Raw genomic sequence first — 18,296 nt, forward strand, 5'->3', positions numbered from 1 at the left:
ATTAGCCCCACCCTGACCCCCGCTCCCATATACTTTGGTTGGCCTCAACCTTAAATTTGGCTGGACAATGAGCTGCATGTACGTGCATGTACGTTCAGTTCTGTCCCTGGCATTTTCCAGGCAAGAATACCAGAGTGGGTTGCCATTTCCTTCTCGAGGGGATCTTCTTGATCCAGGGACTGAACCTCTCTTGGGTTCTTGGGTCTCTTGGGTCTCCTACATTGGCAGCCGGATTCTGGGCCACCTGGGAAGCCCAAACCACAAGCTATTAATACAGACATCTGGAGACCAGACCAGCCCTCAGCAAACGGAGATGTTGGGTGGCTGCTGCCACCTGCTGGTGAGCACTGGAACTTGGCTGAGGAGCCAGCTGAAGGCGGTGTGCTCCCTGCGCTGAGGTCCAGGGGCTGCACTCGCATCTGCCTGGCACCGTCAGCTGGCTACACAATTGTCCCAGCAACTCGGTGTGGTGGGAACGTTCACAAGGTGAACCGGTAGGTTCTTTTGGTCACAATGCTGTTAGTTTTAGATGCACAGCAAAATGATTTTTCTCTTTTTTTTTGCAGATTATATTTCATATAGCTTATTACAAGACACTGGGTATAATTCCCTGTGCTACAAGGTAATTCTTGGTTCCCTGTTTTATGTATAGGGCTTCCCTGGTGGCTGAGAGGATAAAGCATCTGCCTGCAATGCAGGAGACCTGGGTTCAATCCCTGGGTTGGGAAGATCCCCTGGAGAAGGAAATGGCAACCCACTCCAGTATTCTTGCCTGGAGAATCCCATGGACAGAGGAGTCTGGCGGGCTACAGCCCACAGGGTCGCAAGAGTCGGACACAACTGAGCGACACTGTGTGTGTGTGTGTGTTTTATGTACAGTAGCTTGTATCTGTTAATCCTAACCTTACAATTTGTCCCTCCCCTTCGGTAACCGTGGTAGGTTCTTTTTTATTATTTATTTACAGTACGTTCTTTTCCATTTTTTCCTTATAATTTTTTAAATTTAAAATTTGTTTTAAAAATTCTTATTTATTTTTCTTTTTTAGTAGGTTCTTTTTAACACTCAACAAGGGATGAATTCTACTCCTTGGGTGGGTGGGCCTGCATTGGGCACCAGGCGGGGTGGGTGGTGAGACCACACTCAGCAGGGAGATCACGTGTGCACACGCACGCACACATGCATATAAAAAATACACGTGTGCACACATAAAAATACACATACACTTCACACAGACAGCACACACATATAAAAATACACACTTCACACGCATGCATATAAAAATATACACTTCACATACACATACGCATATAAATACACATACACTTCACGCATACACACACACACGCATATAAAACATATACTTCACACATACACGCACATATAAAAATACATATACACTTCACACACACGCATATAAAAAATACACATCTACTTCACGCACACACATAAAAAATACACATACACTTCACACAAACACATATAAAAAATACACATACACTTCACACACACACGCATATAAAAATACACACTTCGCGCACACACACACGCATATAAAAAATACATACACTTCACACACACGCATATAAAAAATACATGCACACTTCACACACACACACACACATGCGGGAAATTCCCTGGCATAAGTGGGTCAAGGACCCAGGGGAAGGGTGGGGAGTCAGGTGAAGCTAGAGGACACTCAGCCCAGGGTTCTGGGTAGCCATGGGCAAAGTGAGGCTGGAAGGGGAGGAAGGGGATGTGGGAGGCTGGCAGCTGCCAGACACTGAGCGAGATCTGATTGGGCTCCAGGAGGAAGGGAGGCGGGGCCTGGGAAGGCAGAGGAGAAGATGCTCAGTGGGGAAGACCAGGAAGCAATTTCAACCAAGAGGGAGTAATCATCAGGACCTCAGTGCCAGGACTCCCGTCTAGACTTAGCTCCTAACTCTGCACGGCTCTCTATGTGCAGACACCGATGTGCAAGGGCACTCCAGGGTGAGCCACAGCTGGAGCTGTGTCAGTACGCAAAATGCCATCACAGGGCTGTGATTTCTCAGGGGTGGGGAGCATAAAAGGTATGTAAATGCAGAGAAAAAGGCCTGGAGAAGAAAGCAGCCTGCAGGTTTAGGTGTTTAAAGAGAATGGATTAGCTGTGGCTTATATAAGCAAAAAGGCATAAACACGAAGGGTGTGGGCTTCCCTGGTGGCTCAGATGGTAAAGAACCCACCTGCAATGTAGGAGACCTGGGTTTGATCGCTGTGTCAGGAAGATCCCCTGATGAAGGGAATGGCACACCACCCCAGTGTGCTTGCCTGGGGAACTCCATGGACAGAGGAACCTGGTGGGCTACCGCCCATGGGGTTGCAGAGTTGGACACGACTGAACGACTAACACCTTATGTAAGTAAAGAGGAGAAAGAATGAAGAGTGTGGAGGGACAAGGAACCCAGAGGACAGACCTTCAGGGGTCTGGGGTGTGCTGTTACTCGGGGTGAACAGGACATGACCCCTTTGGGCTTGGTGCTTCCCCGCTCGCATCCCGTGTTTTACTAGGTAAGTGAAAATCGCTCAGTCATGTCCAACTCTTTTCGACCCCATGAACTGTAGTCCATGGAATTCTCCAGCCCAGAATACTGGAGTGGGTAGCCATTCCCTTCTCCAGAGGATCTTTCCAACCCAGGGATCAAACCCAGGTCTCCCATATTGCAGGCGGAGTGTTTTACTAGGTAGTCAGTGTTTAAAATCTCTTTTTTCTAAACATGAATTCCTTCTCACCCTGGGCATGCAGATTTTAATTTTCCATAGTTCCTACCCTGCCTAGTATTAACCAGGCCACTTTATATTACCTGCCTGGCCCTGAAGCCATCTGATCTCATAGCTTCTGGTCTACACTTCTGGTTTTGCAAACCCTGGGTGCAGAGCTTGGCAAGGCAGAGAGCTACCTTGGATGGGGGCTAGCTGAGGGGGTGGATGGACACACGGACAGATTGATGGGATGGGTCGGGGGAGGGAGGGAAGGAAGTCATCCTTGCACAGGATGCCTAGATGTGGGAATGACGGTCACAGAAACCCCCTCTCTCCACTGGAGAGCTGACTCCTCGCCCCAGTGTCCATCTCCTAGACACGTGCCCAGACTGTCCCTCAATCTCGGGACACAGGGAAGGAAACAGACTTGACTGAGTCCTACTACATGCTTGTCCCTGGTGTTCTTCAGCTCATCTGGCCCTCCTGTGAGGGGGACAGTCTATCCCCATTTCTCAGGTGAGAAAAACAAGGCTCTGGGACGGGACATCAGCCCTACCTTCCTCCCGCCACGAAATGCATTCCCACATAATCAGCAACTGTAATTTCTGTTTATAAAGCAAACCATATCCATTATTCTACTTGATTACCCCAGATCACCCTAAATGCTATTTTTTCACTTTAGAGTAAAAACGAATAAAGAAGGAAAAAAAAAATGATGCCACAACTTGGCCAGGTCTTGGCAGTGCTGGGGGCGGTGGTTCACTCTCGAGACTCCTGACCCCATGCCTCCTGTCCTCTGCCCCGTCACCCTGGAGTCTGGCCTGGGGACCAGGTCCCTGGCAGAGAGAAGCTGGAAACCCAAGGCTGCCAGGTGGGCCAGGCCATGAGCTGCAGGTTAAAGTGAGAGGAGCTCTGATGGGCCTGAGACCTGGCCTGGGGGAGGGCCAGCCATGACTGGGGGGGGGCATGTCCCATACTTGGGACTGTCACATGCAGTATTTCTAGATCTTTCCAGAGAAGACAAAGATCTGGATTTTTAAAAAAAATGTGAAACCTCCAATTTTAAAGAAATGTTGGTAACTAACTAAAAAACAACAAAGAAACACTGAGTGAAAGAGACCAGCCGTGGGCCGACTCCACGCTCCAGGCTTCGACCTCAGCAGCCTGCCGGCATCGCAGGCCGCGCGCTTGGCCACAGGCCTGGCCTGAGTGCAGCCGGATGCCTGTTAAGGGAGAGGCCGGGGCCTGGCTGAGTAGGAGGAAGGGTTTTGAGGCAGTGGTGTGAGGTGAGGCAGTGCCGGGACAGGCCGAGCCAAGCTCACCCCCAGCACCCACCTCTTCCTCGGGTTTTACCGACAACGTCTATTCCTGGCTGTTCCATGGTGGAAAACAACAGGCCCCTGGGGGATCAAAGATTCTTTAGGAAATACAAAACGAAATGCGTTTTACTTCACTTTAATTAAAAAAAAAAACATATAAATACATGCCAGGGTTTTTTTTTAATAGGAAAGAGGCTGAAAAAAAAAAAAAAAGACAAATTCCAAACCTGTAAGGACTCCCTGCTTCCAGGTGGCAGGAGGCCTGCAGGTGGCTTGCAGGCTCAGCAGTCAGGGGTCCTGCCTCCAGAGGAACAAGTCTCAGTGGCAGCCTTGGCAGGGGGTCACCCAGCCCATGCTCTATGACATGTCCCCACAAGGCCCTGTCCCTCAGACCAAGGGGGGTTTTCTGGGGAGCATGGAGAGTCCTCCATGATGGGGTGGCCGGAAGCTGGAACGTGAGTCTGTGTGGATGGGGCAGACCCCCGAGGCCCACAGCTTCTGACCCCTCACTGGACAGCGGGCAGATGTCCACAGAGAAGGCTCAGGACCTGGGCAGGCGGCTCTGCTCCTGAAGGGCAGGATCGTCTCAGAAGCCCTTGGAGGACCAGCCCACCGGGGGCCCTCACCACAACCCAGGATCCAGAGAGATTGGAAACAGGAGGAGAGCAGGCGAGGAGCGGCATCTCTGAGCTCCCCCACCCAGCTCCAGGGGTGACAAAGCAGAGTCCTGAAGGCCAGCCGTGGACAGGCTGGGAGCAGGCGGCCAGCTGGTCCTCCGCCCAGAGCTCCAGGCCAGAAACCACAGCCAGGGCCGGGCTGGGCACACAGTGTTCCCATGGGTGGGATGCAGGAATCCTTGGGTCCCGACCTTGCCAGGCCACCCCCACACATGGGCAGAGGCCCCCCAGGAAAACTCTTGGGAGGCTCGCCAGGACCACACAGGCCTCAGAGGTGGACCCACTTGTTCCAGTTGACCTCGTTGGGGAAGACGCGGCCGAGGCGGATGGTGCAGTCCAGCGTGGGCTCGTAGAACACCACGGGGCTCTCGTCCGGGCTCAGCGGTGCCTCTCCCACCGGCGGCTTCGAGAAGAGCGAGGCGGCCGCGGGCTTTCTCAGCACACACTTTTTAATGCAGCCCAGGGTCTCCAGCCCCTGCAATGGCACAAACAGACCGGTTTCCAGGGGCATTTAAGGACCACGTCCTCTGTACCCAGAGCGGCCTCCCAGAACAGACACAGGAGGGTGACCTTGAGAGACGAGCAGGGATTGACCAGGCAGGTTTAAGCAAGAGCCCAGCGGCCAGCATTTACACAGCGGCCCCGTGTTGAGCAGGGGCTGCAGACTGGCTTCCAGATGGGGTTGTGTGGCCCAGATCTGCTGTGAAGTGCGCGAAATGCACACTGAACTTCCTGCTCCTGCTTCTGTCGAGGAGTTGGAACTCCTGTGCACACACGGCCAGAGCCCAGGGCGGCCATCAAGCCGAGCTGCCCTTAGGAGACTGTGGGCATCTCACCAGCTCTCCTGGCCACCCACGAGGGTTGGTCACTCACCTACCTGCCGGTCCCCGTGGGCATGCAAGCCTTTGAGCCCTGGTCTTGAGAAAGGGTCAGAGATAAGACCCCGTGGATGTTTCTCTGTAAGCCTAGGCAGCAGCTCGGGGCTGAAGGAGGACCTGGGAGGGACAGCTGGGGCGGGAACCCAGGGCAGGGGTGGGGGCTGTGGGAGGCTGAGTGCTGAGAACTGGGGCTGGGTGCTGGCAGCGCTGAAGAGCAGATGCAGGAGGAAGGAAATCGGTGTGGGGCTCGGCCGGCACAGTGACCTTGGAGGGCAGTGGGGCAGGAGTAAGCTTTGGGGGTGGCGGGGGGGATACCAGGGGCCCAAGACTTTTCTGAGGAGCTGACTCCCTGCGAGGAGGCCAGTGCACCCTCGTGGGCTGAGCTGGTAAGCAGTGGCCGATCCCAGAGCTCAGCCCACGTGCCCATGGCCCCCGCCCTCTGAGACTGCGGAAGGGGAAAGGTGCGGTGGGGCCGGGACCCAGCGCGCGCCCTCCCCACCGAGAGGCTCACCTGGAGCAGCTCGAGCACAGCCAGCGGCTGCAGGACACCCTGGTAGTGCTGCAGCAGGCAGCTCTCGGGCACGCCGGGCCTGGTCATAATGTGGTACAGCACCGCCTCCATCATGCCCTTGACCACCGGCGCATTCAGGCGGCCGTCCACGATGCGCCACGGGCGCCCGATGAAGCGCACGCTCTCACAGTCCCTGCGGCGGGTGGGGGCGGGGGACACGGGCATCAGGCTTAGTGGGGGAGGGGAGACAGCTGATTCCACGTGGCCCCACCTCGGCAGGGACTGGGGACCACTTCCCTCCTGTTCTTCCGCCTCCAGCTCTCCTGCCGCCTGGAGGGATGGGCCCCAGCCCCCTCGTCACCCCACACTGGTGGGGCAGGGAAAAGCCAGGACTTTAAGATTTACCAGCTTATTCTGGGACCTGATAGAACCTGCAGGGTGTTTTTTTTTCTTTTGTACGGAAGACTTGACGGGACTCTTTACCTAGTAGCTGGTCCCCTCGTTTACTATACAGTGTGAATTCTGCTTAATGTAACTTCTTTTCTGCTTAAGCATTTGCACAACTATTGGCGCTCTGAAGTCAATTCTAAAACGCGCAAGTTATCAATGCAGAAGAAAAGAGTCAACCTCCCAAACCAAGCCTAACCCCTGAGCTTTCCCTAAGACTGAAAGCAGGCTTCAGTTCTGCCTTTGCTATAAGTTGACCCCAAACATCTGGAAGAAAATGGGGCTGTCTGCATCTCTGTGTTTATTACTTGGCATCATAAAGCTTACTTTCATTAACAACAACAACAAATGGCTGCATCCCCTTCTGACCAAGCTCACAGGTCTGTATGCAGCAGCTCTGCTTCTGCGCTGTATTCGGGGGTTCTGGGCACTTTCCTCACAAGGTTTCTACTAAAAACTAAAGCAGTGACTGGTTTAGAAGTTTTAGTTGCTCAGTCATGTCCAACTCTTTGCAACCTCATAGACTGTAGCCTGCCAGGCGCCTCTGTCCATGGGATTCTCCAGGCAAAAATACTGGAGTGGGTTGCCCTTTTCCAGGGGATCTTCCCGACCCAGGGACTGAACCCACGTCTCCTGCATTGCAGGCAGATTCTTTACCATCTGAGCAACAGGGGAAGTCTGACTGGTTTAGAAGGTTTTTACTAAAAACTAAAGTGGCGACAGGTCTGCCACACAGAGTCCCAGTGTGGGACCCCAGGCTGGCTGGACACCTGGCTCTGACTATGTGACTGGGCCTGCCCAATCTGAGGCGGGAGAACACGGCCCTTCAGGCCGAGGGTGATGCACACGCTGTGGGAGGCGCCCCTCGGACTTCCGTGACACCCACTGTTCCCAGCGGACGGGGCGCTACAGCCGTCAGCACTGCTGGGCTCGTCCACCTCGGGCAAGGGGCGCCTGCCTGGTCTCTGGTGAGGGGGACCCACGGTCCCTCAGGTGTCTGAGACCCCTGGCTGAGAAGCGCTGTGCTTGACAAACCTTTGTGAAAGACCTCCAGGTAATAACCTACCCTGGACCTTGGGCGCCACCCTCCGAGGCTCTCACTGCCCCCTCCCAGCCCAGGCCGCTGGAGCCTGAACCACACTCACCTTTCCCATGCCACCTGGGAGAGGTTGCCAGCCGCGGAACCGTCTGCCAGACCTGACAAGAGGGGAGAGGCGTGGGAGACTGCAGAGGTGGGGCCCACCCGTCTCTCCCCCGACTGTTCATCCCACACGGTAAGGCCGTGAACACAGAGACAGCACCTCCCTCCTCGGGGCGGCGGGGTGTGGGGGCTGCACCCCCAGGACAGTATCAGATGGACAGACGGCAAGGTGCCAGTCTGGGGGCTGTGCCCAGGGCTTGGGGATACCCCCGCCCCAGGGGAGTGAGCGAGTGCCTACCCTTCTCCAGAAGCCCTAACCACATAGCTGGGTGTGTAAACCCCTGGGAGAATTCCAGCAGAGGAGAGGAAAGGGGTGGGGGGCACTTGCCAAGTCCCCTGGGAGGTGAGATCCTTCCCCTTCCAGCTTCCTGGTAAGGACACCTCAGGAAATGCCCCTTTCCAGAACCATGAGAGCGCCTCGTCCTTATAATTAATTCACAGGTTGGCTAAGGAGCACGAGGCCCCTGCCCTCTAGAGGGAAGACGAGTGTCAACAGACAAGAGCCTCCCGCTCAAAGTGGGGGCCAAGGAAAGCGGACGGAAAGCCCCTCTGTGGCAATAGCAGGCTCCTGGTCTTGAGGAAGGTGGTGTGGGCCCTTCAGGCCCTGATAGAGAAGGGGTGGGTGGGGGAAGGCGGGGTGGGGACAGGCTTTGGTACCTCTGGGGTCTTCAGGGGCCTCCAGAACCTGGGCCTGACAGCTCAGCTGCTCCTGGCCTGGGAAGCTGGGCACCTCAACACCCTCTTGGTCCCCCGGCCCGGCTTCCGATGCACCCCCGTCCTCAGGAGCCGCGAGCAGGGCAGGCGCCAGAGTCCCCAGCTCCTCTTCCGCTCTGGGCCCTGGGCTGGGGGCCGAGCGTATGTCCTGGAGTGCGGGCCTCTTTGCGGGGGGCTCCGGGGCGCTCTTGGGGTCAGCACCCCCGCCCTGGCTGGTCGCGTCAGCGTCGGCCCAGCTGCCTCGCCTCTTGGCGCTCTGGGGGCTCTGAGAGGGCGGGGCCTGCCTCTCTGCGGGGCTGTCCTCGTTGCAGGGCCCCTCAGGGGGCCCGGCCCGGGGGTCGTCCCTTTGAAGGTCAGCACCCCCCTCTCTGTCTTTCAGCCGCACTGAGTGCAGGAGCCAGGGCTGTGCATTGGCCACGGTCACCAGGCGGGCGGTGTTCCCGCCGACTTCCAGCACCTGCTGGTGCTCTAAGAGGTCCTAGGAAAGAGGGAGACAAAGGGATCTGCAGGGAACCCCAGGGTCACTGGGGCTCGTTTCCCCTGCCTGAGTGTTTTAAGTGTCCTGAGCCAGTGGCCAGGCCACCTCCTTAGGGCAGGTGACTCTACCTCAGCTTCTTGGAGCCACAGCTGCACCCTCAAAGCTGATGCAACCTTACCAGTCTCCTTCTGCCCAGCCAGCTCCTCCCAGACTCAACACGCTGATGGCCAAGTGCTTCTGCAAAAACGCACACCCTGTGATGCCCCTCCCTCACCTGACCTTTAAAAATGCTTTGCTAAAACCCTTCAAGGAGCTCAGGGGTGTTAAGGCATGAGCGGCTGTCTTCTGGTGTGGCCCTGCAATTAACTTTTCTCTGCTCCAAACCCTGTTGATTCATTCTGTCTGGCCTTACTGTGCACTGGGCACACGGACTTGCACTAACAAGGCAGTGAGACTGTGGACCAGTGGCAGGGAGTCTGGAGACAGCAGAGAGCTGGGGGAGGACGAGGCCCAAGGCTTGGGTGGGGGGAGGCTCTAGCTAGCTCTGCTGAAGAAACAGGGCCCAGAGTGAACGGACGGACCTTCTAACTTTCAGGAGAAGCTAGGGTTTTAGGCAATCTTCAATGTTGACAACCAATTCAACTTTTGAAAAAACAAATTCGGCACGCCCTGAACCAAGCCCACCCACAGCGTGCCTCTGGCCCAGGAGTTGCGACTCCGGCTTTTGCTTCTGCAGGCTACCTGAGAGCACAGCTCACCTGGACGTAGTCTGTGAAGGTCCTGGTGCGCTCACTGTCTGTCCTGGCCAAGGCGAAGAACTGTTTGCTCAGCTCCAGCTGGTCCACCCCAAAGCAACCGGCCGCTGCAACGGCCTCCTGGATCTCCAGGGCGGCAAACACGTCTCCGGGCTGGTACCCAGACAGCGCCACCTGGTGGACGAACTCCTCCAAGCTGCACGTATCCTCTGGGCTGTTTATCAGCCGTGTGAAGGTGTCAGGGAGGCAGGAGGGCCCCACCGTCAGCTCCTCCAGAGAAGGGTCTGTGGAGACCGAGAGGACGAGCATCAGCCCTGAAAAGCTCCCTCCCCTCCCTAGACTAGTGCACAAGCAATGCCGAGGCAGGTGCACGCCAACATGGATTCACTGTTTTGCAAAAGTCAAGGGGTCGCTTTCTGGGTGGACACGGCTGGGCCCCTGGCAGTCAGGTTCCTGATACATGCCTCTGGGCCCTTGACTGCAGCCAACTTGATCCCTTGGGCCATTGGTTCTCCTGCTCACAACTCACAGTGAAGGGGAAAAGGGGGTGCTGGGGCCTCAGAACACAGCCCAGCAGCTCTGAAGGAGCGGGGGGTGGGGGGGGGGGGCGGTCCTACACTCTGGCTGCCTCGGGCCCACCCTTCCTGATGCTCACATGTTCACGGCTTCTGAGACCCTCTGAGATACCCTGGGACTTCTCCATAAATCCCCACTTTTGCTCACACCTGCCAGGGCTGGTTTCTGGTACTTCCTGGATAAGGTATCTCTGCTAAGACCACAAGCCTCAGGTTGCCACATTTTCGCCCAGGCCAAGCTCCCAACACAGTGTGGGATACTGATCGTGGTTACGAAACTAGATGGCGGTCCAGTGGATAAGAATCTGCCTGCCAATGCAGGGGACACGGGTTCGATCCCTGGTCCAGGTGGATTCCACGTGCTGTGGAGCAGCTAAGCCTGTGCACCTCAGCTCCTGAGCCTGTACCCTGGAGCCTGTGCTCTGCAACAAGAGACACCACCACAACGAGGAGCCGCAGCACCACAACCAGAGAAAGCCCGCACCGAGCAATGCAGACGCAGTGCAGCCAAAAATAAACCACCTAGCTACAAGAGTAAACTCCTCAACTCGTGAGAACAAAGGTGAGTCAGACGGGCTGGGAAAGGGAAGGGTGAGAAGGGCAGGGACGAGGCCCTAGCATTCTCATTATATGTGCAGCGAGGAGAGACTGCCTGATACCGAGGGTGCGGGAAACGGAGGTGGAAGTAAATCATTAACGTTTCAGAGGCAATCAATACAAGAACTCAAAAACGTGTAAAAATTGGAAAAAAGGAGATAAGAGGTAATGAATACTCAGCTTTCACAGCAAGGGGTCAAAAGACTTAAGTAAAAAAGACCATGCTGAGCGCTAACCACAGTATGCACAGCCCAGGGCTCCCTGCAAACAAGCAGGCAACTCGGGCCGCATGCCCACCCTCCACTGCCCTCCTCGCCCCGGCTTGGCTGCTAAGGACAGGAGGGGTTTTCCTTTGCTTTTCCCTTTGGCTAGGTCAGCGGTGGCTTCCCCAGGCAGCCCTGGGAGCCTGGCCACGAGCTGGGGGTCTGGGCCTTGGGGTGGGCGGGGGCGGCGCTCACCCACAAGCGCAAGCCTGGTGGGCTTTGGGGTGCAGCGCAGGCGGAACTTGACCAGGCAGGAGTTCACCACGATGTTGTCGTTGGGGTTGAGGTTGCGGTTGCTGACGATGCCGGGGACACAGTAGCCCTTCATCAGCAGGTAGTTGGTGTGGGAGGCCTGGTGGGCTTTCACCTCGATGCTCCGGCGCTTGGCCCCCGAGCCTTCGTCCAGGTCTTCCTCTTCGTCCTCGTCCTCTTCCAAGGTGCTGTCCTTGCCTAGGCTGGGAGCAGACAATGGACCTGGGTGCTGGAGCCCGGCAGGGCCTTCTCTGCTGGTCCGGCTGCCCCCTCAGGGAGTGATGCTCTGGCCCTGGACGCCCCATGGCGTCTGGCTGAGGTCAGGTCAGCACAGACTGGTGTCCAGATTACCCACCTTGCCCACCTTCCCACACTCCCTCCCCACTCCCTACACCTGTGTCTTTGCAAGGGCTGGTCCTTCTGCCTGGAAACCCTTCCAGGTTTCTGTCCAAAAGACACCCATCTGTCCACTAAACCCCATTTCAGCTCTCAAGCCCTCAAGGAATGGTCCCTCTTCTCTGCCTCCCCATCCCTCCTGGCCACACTGTTCTAGGCCCTTCTCTTTGGCCCAGCCTAGCCAACCCCTCCTGTGGTTCCCCTGGTGCCTAGAGGCACCATCAGGAGGCGCTGCACTGGAATTCCTGGTTCACAGACCCGTGAGCTCCTGGGAACCACTGCCGAGACCCTGCTGTCTTGGGCCACATGATGCCAAGCACAAGGCAGAGAAATGTGTTTGTTGAGTGAATAAAAACGAGAATGAGTGAGCAAAGAAAACGGCAGACAACCAGCCTGAGGGCAAGTGACGGTGCCTGTGGCCCTCACCTCTTAATGACCTCGTTCTCCACCATGGAGCTGTCCACCACGACGATCTGTTCTGGGATCCTGACGTCCACGGAAACAAGGCCCAGGGAGAAAAGGATCAGGGCGGTCACGCAGTTTCCTCCGGGGCCGTCCAAAGAGAACGCCACCAGGTTGCTCGCGGGCTCGCCACAGTTCTGGTCTTTGAAGGAGAAGTGATCGGCCTGGTCCCGCTTGCCCGCAGCCAAGAGTCTGCTGAAGAACTGGAACGATTCTGTGCAGACAGTGCTCGGAAACCGCCACGTGAAAATCCTAAGACAGGACGAGAAGGGCAGGGCCTTTCTGAGCTCGGGGTGCCGGAGGCCTGGGGGCGGATGGGCTGCGGGCGCTTCCAACCGGCCGCCCACACTGAGCACACCGGCTTCTCCCTGGAAGCCCTCTTTCCATCTCAGACCAAGGCGCTGCACTGCAGGTTCCGTGAGGCCGCTCCCTGGGGCGCCTTCAAGGAGGCGCTGTGACTCTTCACCCGAGCCAACACTCTAGGCCCCTCGGTGCTGAACTGGGGAAGGTGAACGTGCGTTGTGTCATCACCTTTACACGGCGAGCCCTGGACCCCTCGTGTGTTCAGACTGTTTCCACTCGGCGCCTGCACACAAGCCCTCGCCTCTATGCAGAGGGGTGGCTTTCGTTCCTTGTAACAACACCCTCTTGCTTATGAGCCACAAACCAGGTCTGAACACGATGGCTTCCAAAGGAAGTGTGTCAGCCCTCGGGGCAGGCGGCCTGGTACAGCTCTGAGCTGTGGGACTAGGGACTGAGATCACACCCAACCAGGAGGGTGCACTTTTAGCCGGTCTAATCATTGGACACTCATTTCACCCAACTTGATGCGAAAAAAGGAAACAAACTACCAGCAAAACTGGTAAATGCCCCCTTATGAGAGACCGCCGGCATGAACCTAATTCCCAGACAAGGAAGGACGGGCGCTGATGAGAAACCTGGTCCCGGAGGCTGGGTCTCGCACAAGAGGCCACAAAGGGCCCAGGCTGCCCTGCCCGCTGATGAAGAGGGACACCCGTCACTTCCGCTCACCTGCGCTCCCTCCGCTGACAGGCCCCGCCCTCCCTGCTCACCTGTGGTAGGCCTGGGACAACTGGTAGGACATGGGCGCGAAGGGCAGAGCGCGGTTTTTCTTGGGGCCCAGCGTGTGGTTGACGCGGCGCCGGTTGACTAGGCTCCTCCGCTGGTAGTCCACGAAGGCCTTCACCAGGACCTGTTCCTTGTAGTCCCGGTACAGGCGGAAGGTCTGCAACACAGCAGGCCAGGCGTGAGTGGGGCTCTCCAGCCAGCAGGGCGTGGGGATGGGAAGTGGATACGCAGACGCCATGGCTGATCGTCCATGGAGGAAGGCTGCTGATGAGGGGGCACGGGGGTTGGGAGAGGCTGCGAGGCCAGAACAGACACTTGGGGTGCAGTGAGGGAGAGCCCAGAAGAAGCCCACAGCCCCATGGTCAACCTTGACCCACCAGCACATCCCCTTAGAGAGTGCAGAGGACAGGCAGGCGGAAAAGGCAGGCGCCTACTTCTCTGGATGTATGGACGCTGGGAGCCGACGCAGAATCATCTCTGATACCGGGTATCCTTCAGCTCCCACCTGAGCCATTGGCAGACCTGCTGGGGCTGATCTACTCTGAGTATGTTCCAGAAACATCCAAGCTGTGCCACCTATAGCCACCGTCTGTCTGGGTCATGCCACGTCGCTTCTGCCTGTGACTGCCTGCTCTTCCAGCTTCTACCTAGGGCTCCCTGCCCCCACCTCTGACTGCTCTGCATGGCAGGCAATGTAGCCCTTTTATGCCTACATCGGACCACATGTCCTTCCCTGCCTCCAAAGCCCTGGTGGCTTCCCTCTGCCAGGGGATCACCCAGTTCTAACACTGGACCCTCAAAGAATCCCCTAACCTCATTCCTGTGACCTCCCACTCCTTGCTGCCATGGGTGGGGGTCCCTGGAGAAAGGTTCTGCATCCTGCTTGGGGTCAGGTGCCCTCTCTCATGTCTTTCCATGCCCTGGGAAAGTCAGGGAGAGTGACAGCCCTTTGGCACCATTGTTATAGTCCAAGCCACACCTGGAAATAGAGCTGGAGGAAGGAAAAGTGAGGCTGGGACAAGGCCCCACTGGGACGCAGGGACCAGGCTCCTGCTGTACCCTGGGGGCTGGACTTTCTCGTGTAACAGGTGGTTGGACCCACCCCTGAGGTTGTGCCAGCTCTAACTCCTACCGGGCAGAAGAGCTTGTCAGGGTCCTGCCCCCTCCACTCCGGTCTACGGTCTCTGGGGGTGGGACCTGGGGTCCATGTGCTATAAGAGCTCTCCAGTTGACTCTGAGACACCCTAAAGTTTGGGACAGCATCCATCTAAACGCATCAGCGGGATAAGAAACACCACCAGCCCTTTGTTCTCTAACTTCTTCCTTCAGGTTCCAAACTGGCTTGACTTGGTCATGTAAGCTGTAGGAGCTGAGTTTTAGGTTGCAAGATTAAATACAAACGTAGATAAACTCTACTTGGAATGTACTTTTGTGATCATTAAAAACAAGAGAAGGGCTTCTCTGGTGGCTCAGGGGTAATGCAGGAGACACGGGTTTGATCCCTGGTCCGGGAAGATTTCACACACTTCAGAGCAACTAAGCCCGTGAGCCCCCACTGTTGAGCCTGTGCTCCAGGGCCCGGGAGCCACAAGGGCTGGGCCCACGCGCCGCAACTACTGAAGCCCAGGCATCCTGGAGCCTGTGCTCCGCAACGAGAGGCCGCTGCAGTGAGCAGCGTATTCACTGCAACTAGAAAAAGGCCACGCAGAAATGATGACCCAGCACAGCCAGAAAAAGGGAAAAGCAAGCACGGGCTCGGGGAGCAGACTCCTCTCCGCTGGGGCCTCGGAGCCACAGACTCAGGTTTGATGAACGAGCCCTGGGATCTTGGTCACGGACTTTTTAACTTCTCTGAGCCAAGTTTTCACACCTATAAAGTACTAATCCCACCCCTTTCCCAGGCTCAGCACAGGGTTAAGGAGACCTGCCTTCTCCTTCATCCTCATTCAACTACGATCCAAGCAGCATCCCACTTCTAGTATGTTCTCAGGAGATGTGTAAGACTCGATGCCCGCAGAAAGGCAGCTTTCCCACCGGGTGACATTTTCTAACAATCAGAATACGCTGGCGCTTGTCCACTATAATTGAAAAGATAGGCTATGCAGCCCAGTTAGCTTCTCAGCTCTTCTGCCATGGCTCATTTCTCCTTCTGCCTAATCGGCTGCCTTCAACGTTAGATTCAAAACCTCAGCCCTGGGAGGGATTTTGGAGGTCACCAGATCCCGTGCCCATACTTCAGTGAATGGGCGGGGTGGGGGGGCGTCTTCCCTGGCAGCCCAGTGATGAGGACTCAGCCCTTTCACTGCAGTGGCCCAGGTTCAATCCTTGGTCAGGGAACTACTAAATCCTGCTAGCCATGTGGCAAAACCAAACAAACAAACAAAGATGAATGAAGCTTTGGCTGGAGCCTCGGGGGGCAATCAGGGCCTTGAAACCTCATAGGTAAGAAGAGAAGGAGGAGAAACCTCATGGGCCCCCAGCCTGGGAAGGGTCCCAAGTCCTGGGACGCTGCTGCCAAGCTGTGTCCCCAACACCCACCTGGAACGACTGGCAGATCTCCATCTGTCTGTCCGAGAGGGCCAGCGTGCTCTGGATCAGGTTCTGGAGCACCAGGAAGTGGATGTCGTCCACGCTGCAAGAGACGGGCGGGGGGGGCAACAGGGCCACGTGAGATGGGGGGCGGGGGAGGGGCAAAGGGCCACGTGAGATGGGGGGCAGGGGGTGACAGAGCATGTGAGATTGGGGGCGGGAGCAACAGGGCCACGTAAGATGGGGGGGTGACAGGGCCATGTGAGATGGGGGCGGGGGGGGCGACAGGGCCACGTGTGATGGGGGGCGGGGGCAACAGGGCCACGTGAGATGGGGGGCAATATGGCCACGTGAAATGGGGGGCAGGGGGCAACAGGGCCACGTGAGATGGGGGGCGGGAGGGCAACAGGGCCACGTGAGATGGGGGGCGGGAGGGCAATAGGGCCACGTGAGATGGGGGGTGGGAGGGCAACAGGGCCACGTGAGATGGGGGGCGGGAGGGCAACAGGGCCACGTGAGATGGGGGATGGGGGGCAACAGGGCCACGTGAGATGGGGGGTGGGGGCAGGGGAAACGGCCACGTGAGATGGGGGTGGGGGCAACAGGGCCACGTGAGATGGGGGTGGGGGCAACAGGGCCACGTGAGATGGGGGTGGGGGCAACAGGGCCACGTGAGATGGGGGTGGGGGCAACAGGGCCACGTGAGATGGGGGGCGGGAGGGCGACAGGGCCACGTGAGATGGGGGTGGGGGCAACAGGGCCACGTGAGATGGGGGGTGGGGGCAATAGGGCCACATGAAATGGGGGGCCACGTGAGCCCATAGGCCACGTGAGACGAGGGGAGCGGACAGGGCCATGTGAGCCCACGGGCCATGTGAGACGAGGGGAGCGGACAGGGCCATGTGAGCCCACGGGCCACGTGAGACGAGGGGAGCGGACAGGGCCATGTGAGCCCACGGGCCACGAGCCACTGCTCATCCTGCTGGTAGATTCCACCTCAAAAAATCCTTCCAATCTCCTGACAGTGATACAAATGTTCCCACTAGTCACAAACCCAAACGAAAGGAATGAACGGTGGTTTTTACCCCTTACTGACTGGTCCATTTTCGAAGGGAAAAAGTTTTATTCTAGCGGGTAAGGGGTGACATAACCTAGGAACAGGTTTTCATGACAACAAACACGGGTGGTTACTGCTTCTTTTTTTTTTTTAACCCAAGTTTGTTTATATTATTTTTTAAACTTTTTACTTTTTATTGGAGTATAGGATGAGATGGTTGGATGGCATCATCAACTCAACGGACATAAGTTTGAGCAAACTCGGGGAGATGGTGAAGGACAGAGAAGCCTGGCATGCTGCAGTCCGTGGGGCTGGTAAAAGTTGGACACGATTTACCGACTGAACAAGAACGACATAGTCAATTAGCAATGCTGTGATAGGTAAACAGCAAAGAGATTCAGCCACGTATATTTTTCATCCAATTTTAAACAACTGTTTCTCCAATGAGAATAGGCTTTTCACTCAATACAGAGCTAAAAATCAAATATTGATTATCCAAGATGGAAAGAAAAGTCGGAGTTTTCTAACCTGAATTTTCCTTGGGAAGTTCATGGGCTAGGAGTTCATAGCCCTTCTCCAACCCGTCCTCAGGCGGGGCTGGTGACAGGCGAGGTGAGGGGTCGGCCTGCTTTTCCCATGAAGGGCCACATAATTTAGTATCCATGGGCCCCATGGTTTCCGCTGCAGCCCCTCAGCTCTGAGGTTCCACCCTGAAAGCAGCGCTGACCACACATGGAACGGGCGAGGCTGTGTTCCAATAACACTGGATTTCCAGAAAGAGGCGCCAGGCTAGATTGGGCCCTAGCCGATCCCTGAGCCAGGCTGCAGGCAACCCAGGGAGGCTGCAGGCAAAGGGTGCCGGGCCTGTTGGTTGCTGCTGGTCTTTAGTCCCTCAGTCATGGCCACCCTGCGACCCCGTGGACTGTGGCCACCAGGCCCCTCCGTCCACGGGATTCTCCAGGCAAGAGTACTGGAGTGGGTTGCCATGCCCTTCTCCAGGGGATGTTCCTGGCCCAGGGATCAAACAGGAGTCTCCTGCTCTGGCAGGCAGCCTCCTTAGCACTGAACCCCTGGAGAGCTTCGGGCCTGCCAGTACTTGCCTCTTAAGCTCATCCTCTTTCATGGTTTGATCTTTTCTGTCCCCAATCACCAAAACTCGGTACCTGCGTAGGAAACAGAAGAAGCGCTTGTCAAGGGAGCCCAGCTGACCTTCCTGAGCCAAGGCGATGCTCGAGTGAGATGGCTACCGATCGCCTAAACACTGGAAAACAGTAACTGGTAAACTCCCTAAAATTCAAACTCATACGTGTAAATTAAAATGAGAAAACACTGCGTTCTGCCCAATGAATGAGCGTG

General features: G+C 56.5%; 1 protein-coding gene across 1 annotated transcript in view; it reads right to left on the reverse strand.

The window, feature by feature from the left end:
• Positions 1 to 4,179: 4,179 nt before the first annotated feature.
• The window catches only part of GTF3C1 (general transcription factor IIIC subunit 1), a 79,138-nt gene continuing 65,021 nt past the window's right edge, over positions 4,180 to 18,296 (reverse strand). Inside the window, exons 28-37 of the mRNA XM_042239987.2 lie at positions 18,041 to 18,103; positions 15,893 to 15,986; positions 13,339 to 13,511; positions 12,230 to 12,517; positions 11,351 to 11,610; positions 9,724 to 10,004; positions 8,431 to 8,965; positions 7,718 to 7,769; positions 6,126 to 6,318; positions 4,180 to 5,211 (exon numbers count right to left, since the gene is read on the reverse strand). Of these exons, the coding sequence (XP_042095921.1) occupies positions 5,005 to 5,211; positions 6,126 to 6,318; positions 7,718 to 7,769; positions 8,431 to 8,965; positions 9,724 to 10,004; positions 11,351 to 11,610; positions 12,230 to 12,517; positions 13,339 to 13,511; positions 15,893 to 15,986; positions 18,041 to 18,103 (2,146 nt within the window). The 3' untranslated portion in view covers positions 4,180 to 5,004. The remainder of the gene's footprint in view (positions 5,212 to 6,125; positions 6,319 to 7,717; positions 7,770 to 8,430; positions 8,966 to 9,723; positions 10,005 to 11,350; positions 11,611 to 12,229; positions 12,518 to 13,338; positions 13,512 to 15,892; positions 15,987 to 18,040; positions 18,104 to 18,296) is intronic.

This window comes from Ovis aries, chromosome 24, assembly GCF_016772045.2.
Source record: "Ovis aries strain OAR_USU_Benz2616 breed Rambouillet chromosome 24, ARS-UI_Ramb_v3.0, whole genome shotgun sequence".
In the NCBI taxonomy this organism is placed as follows: domain Eukaryota; kingdom Metazoa; phylum Chordata; class Mammalia; order Artiodactyla; family Bovidae; genus Ovis; species Ovis aries.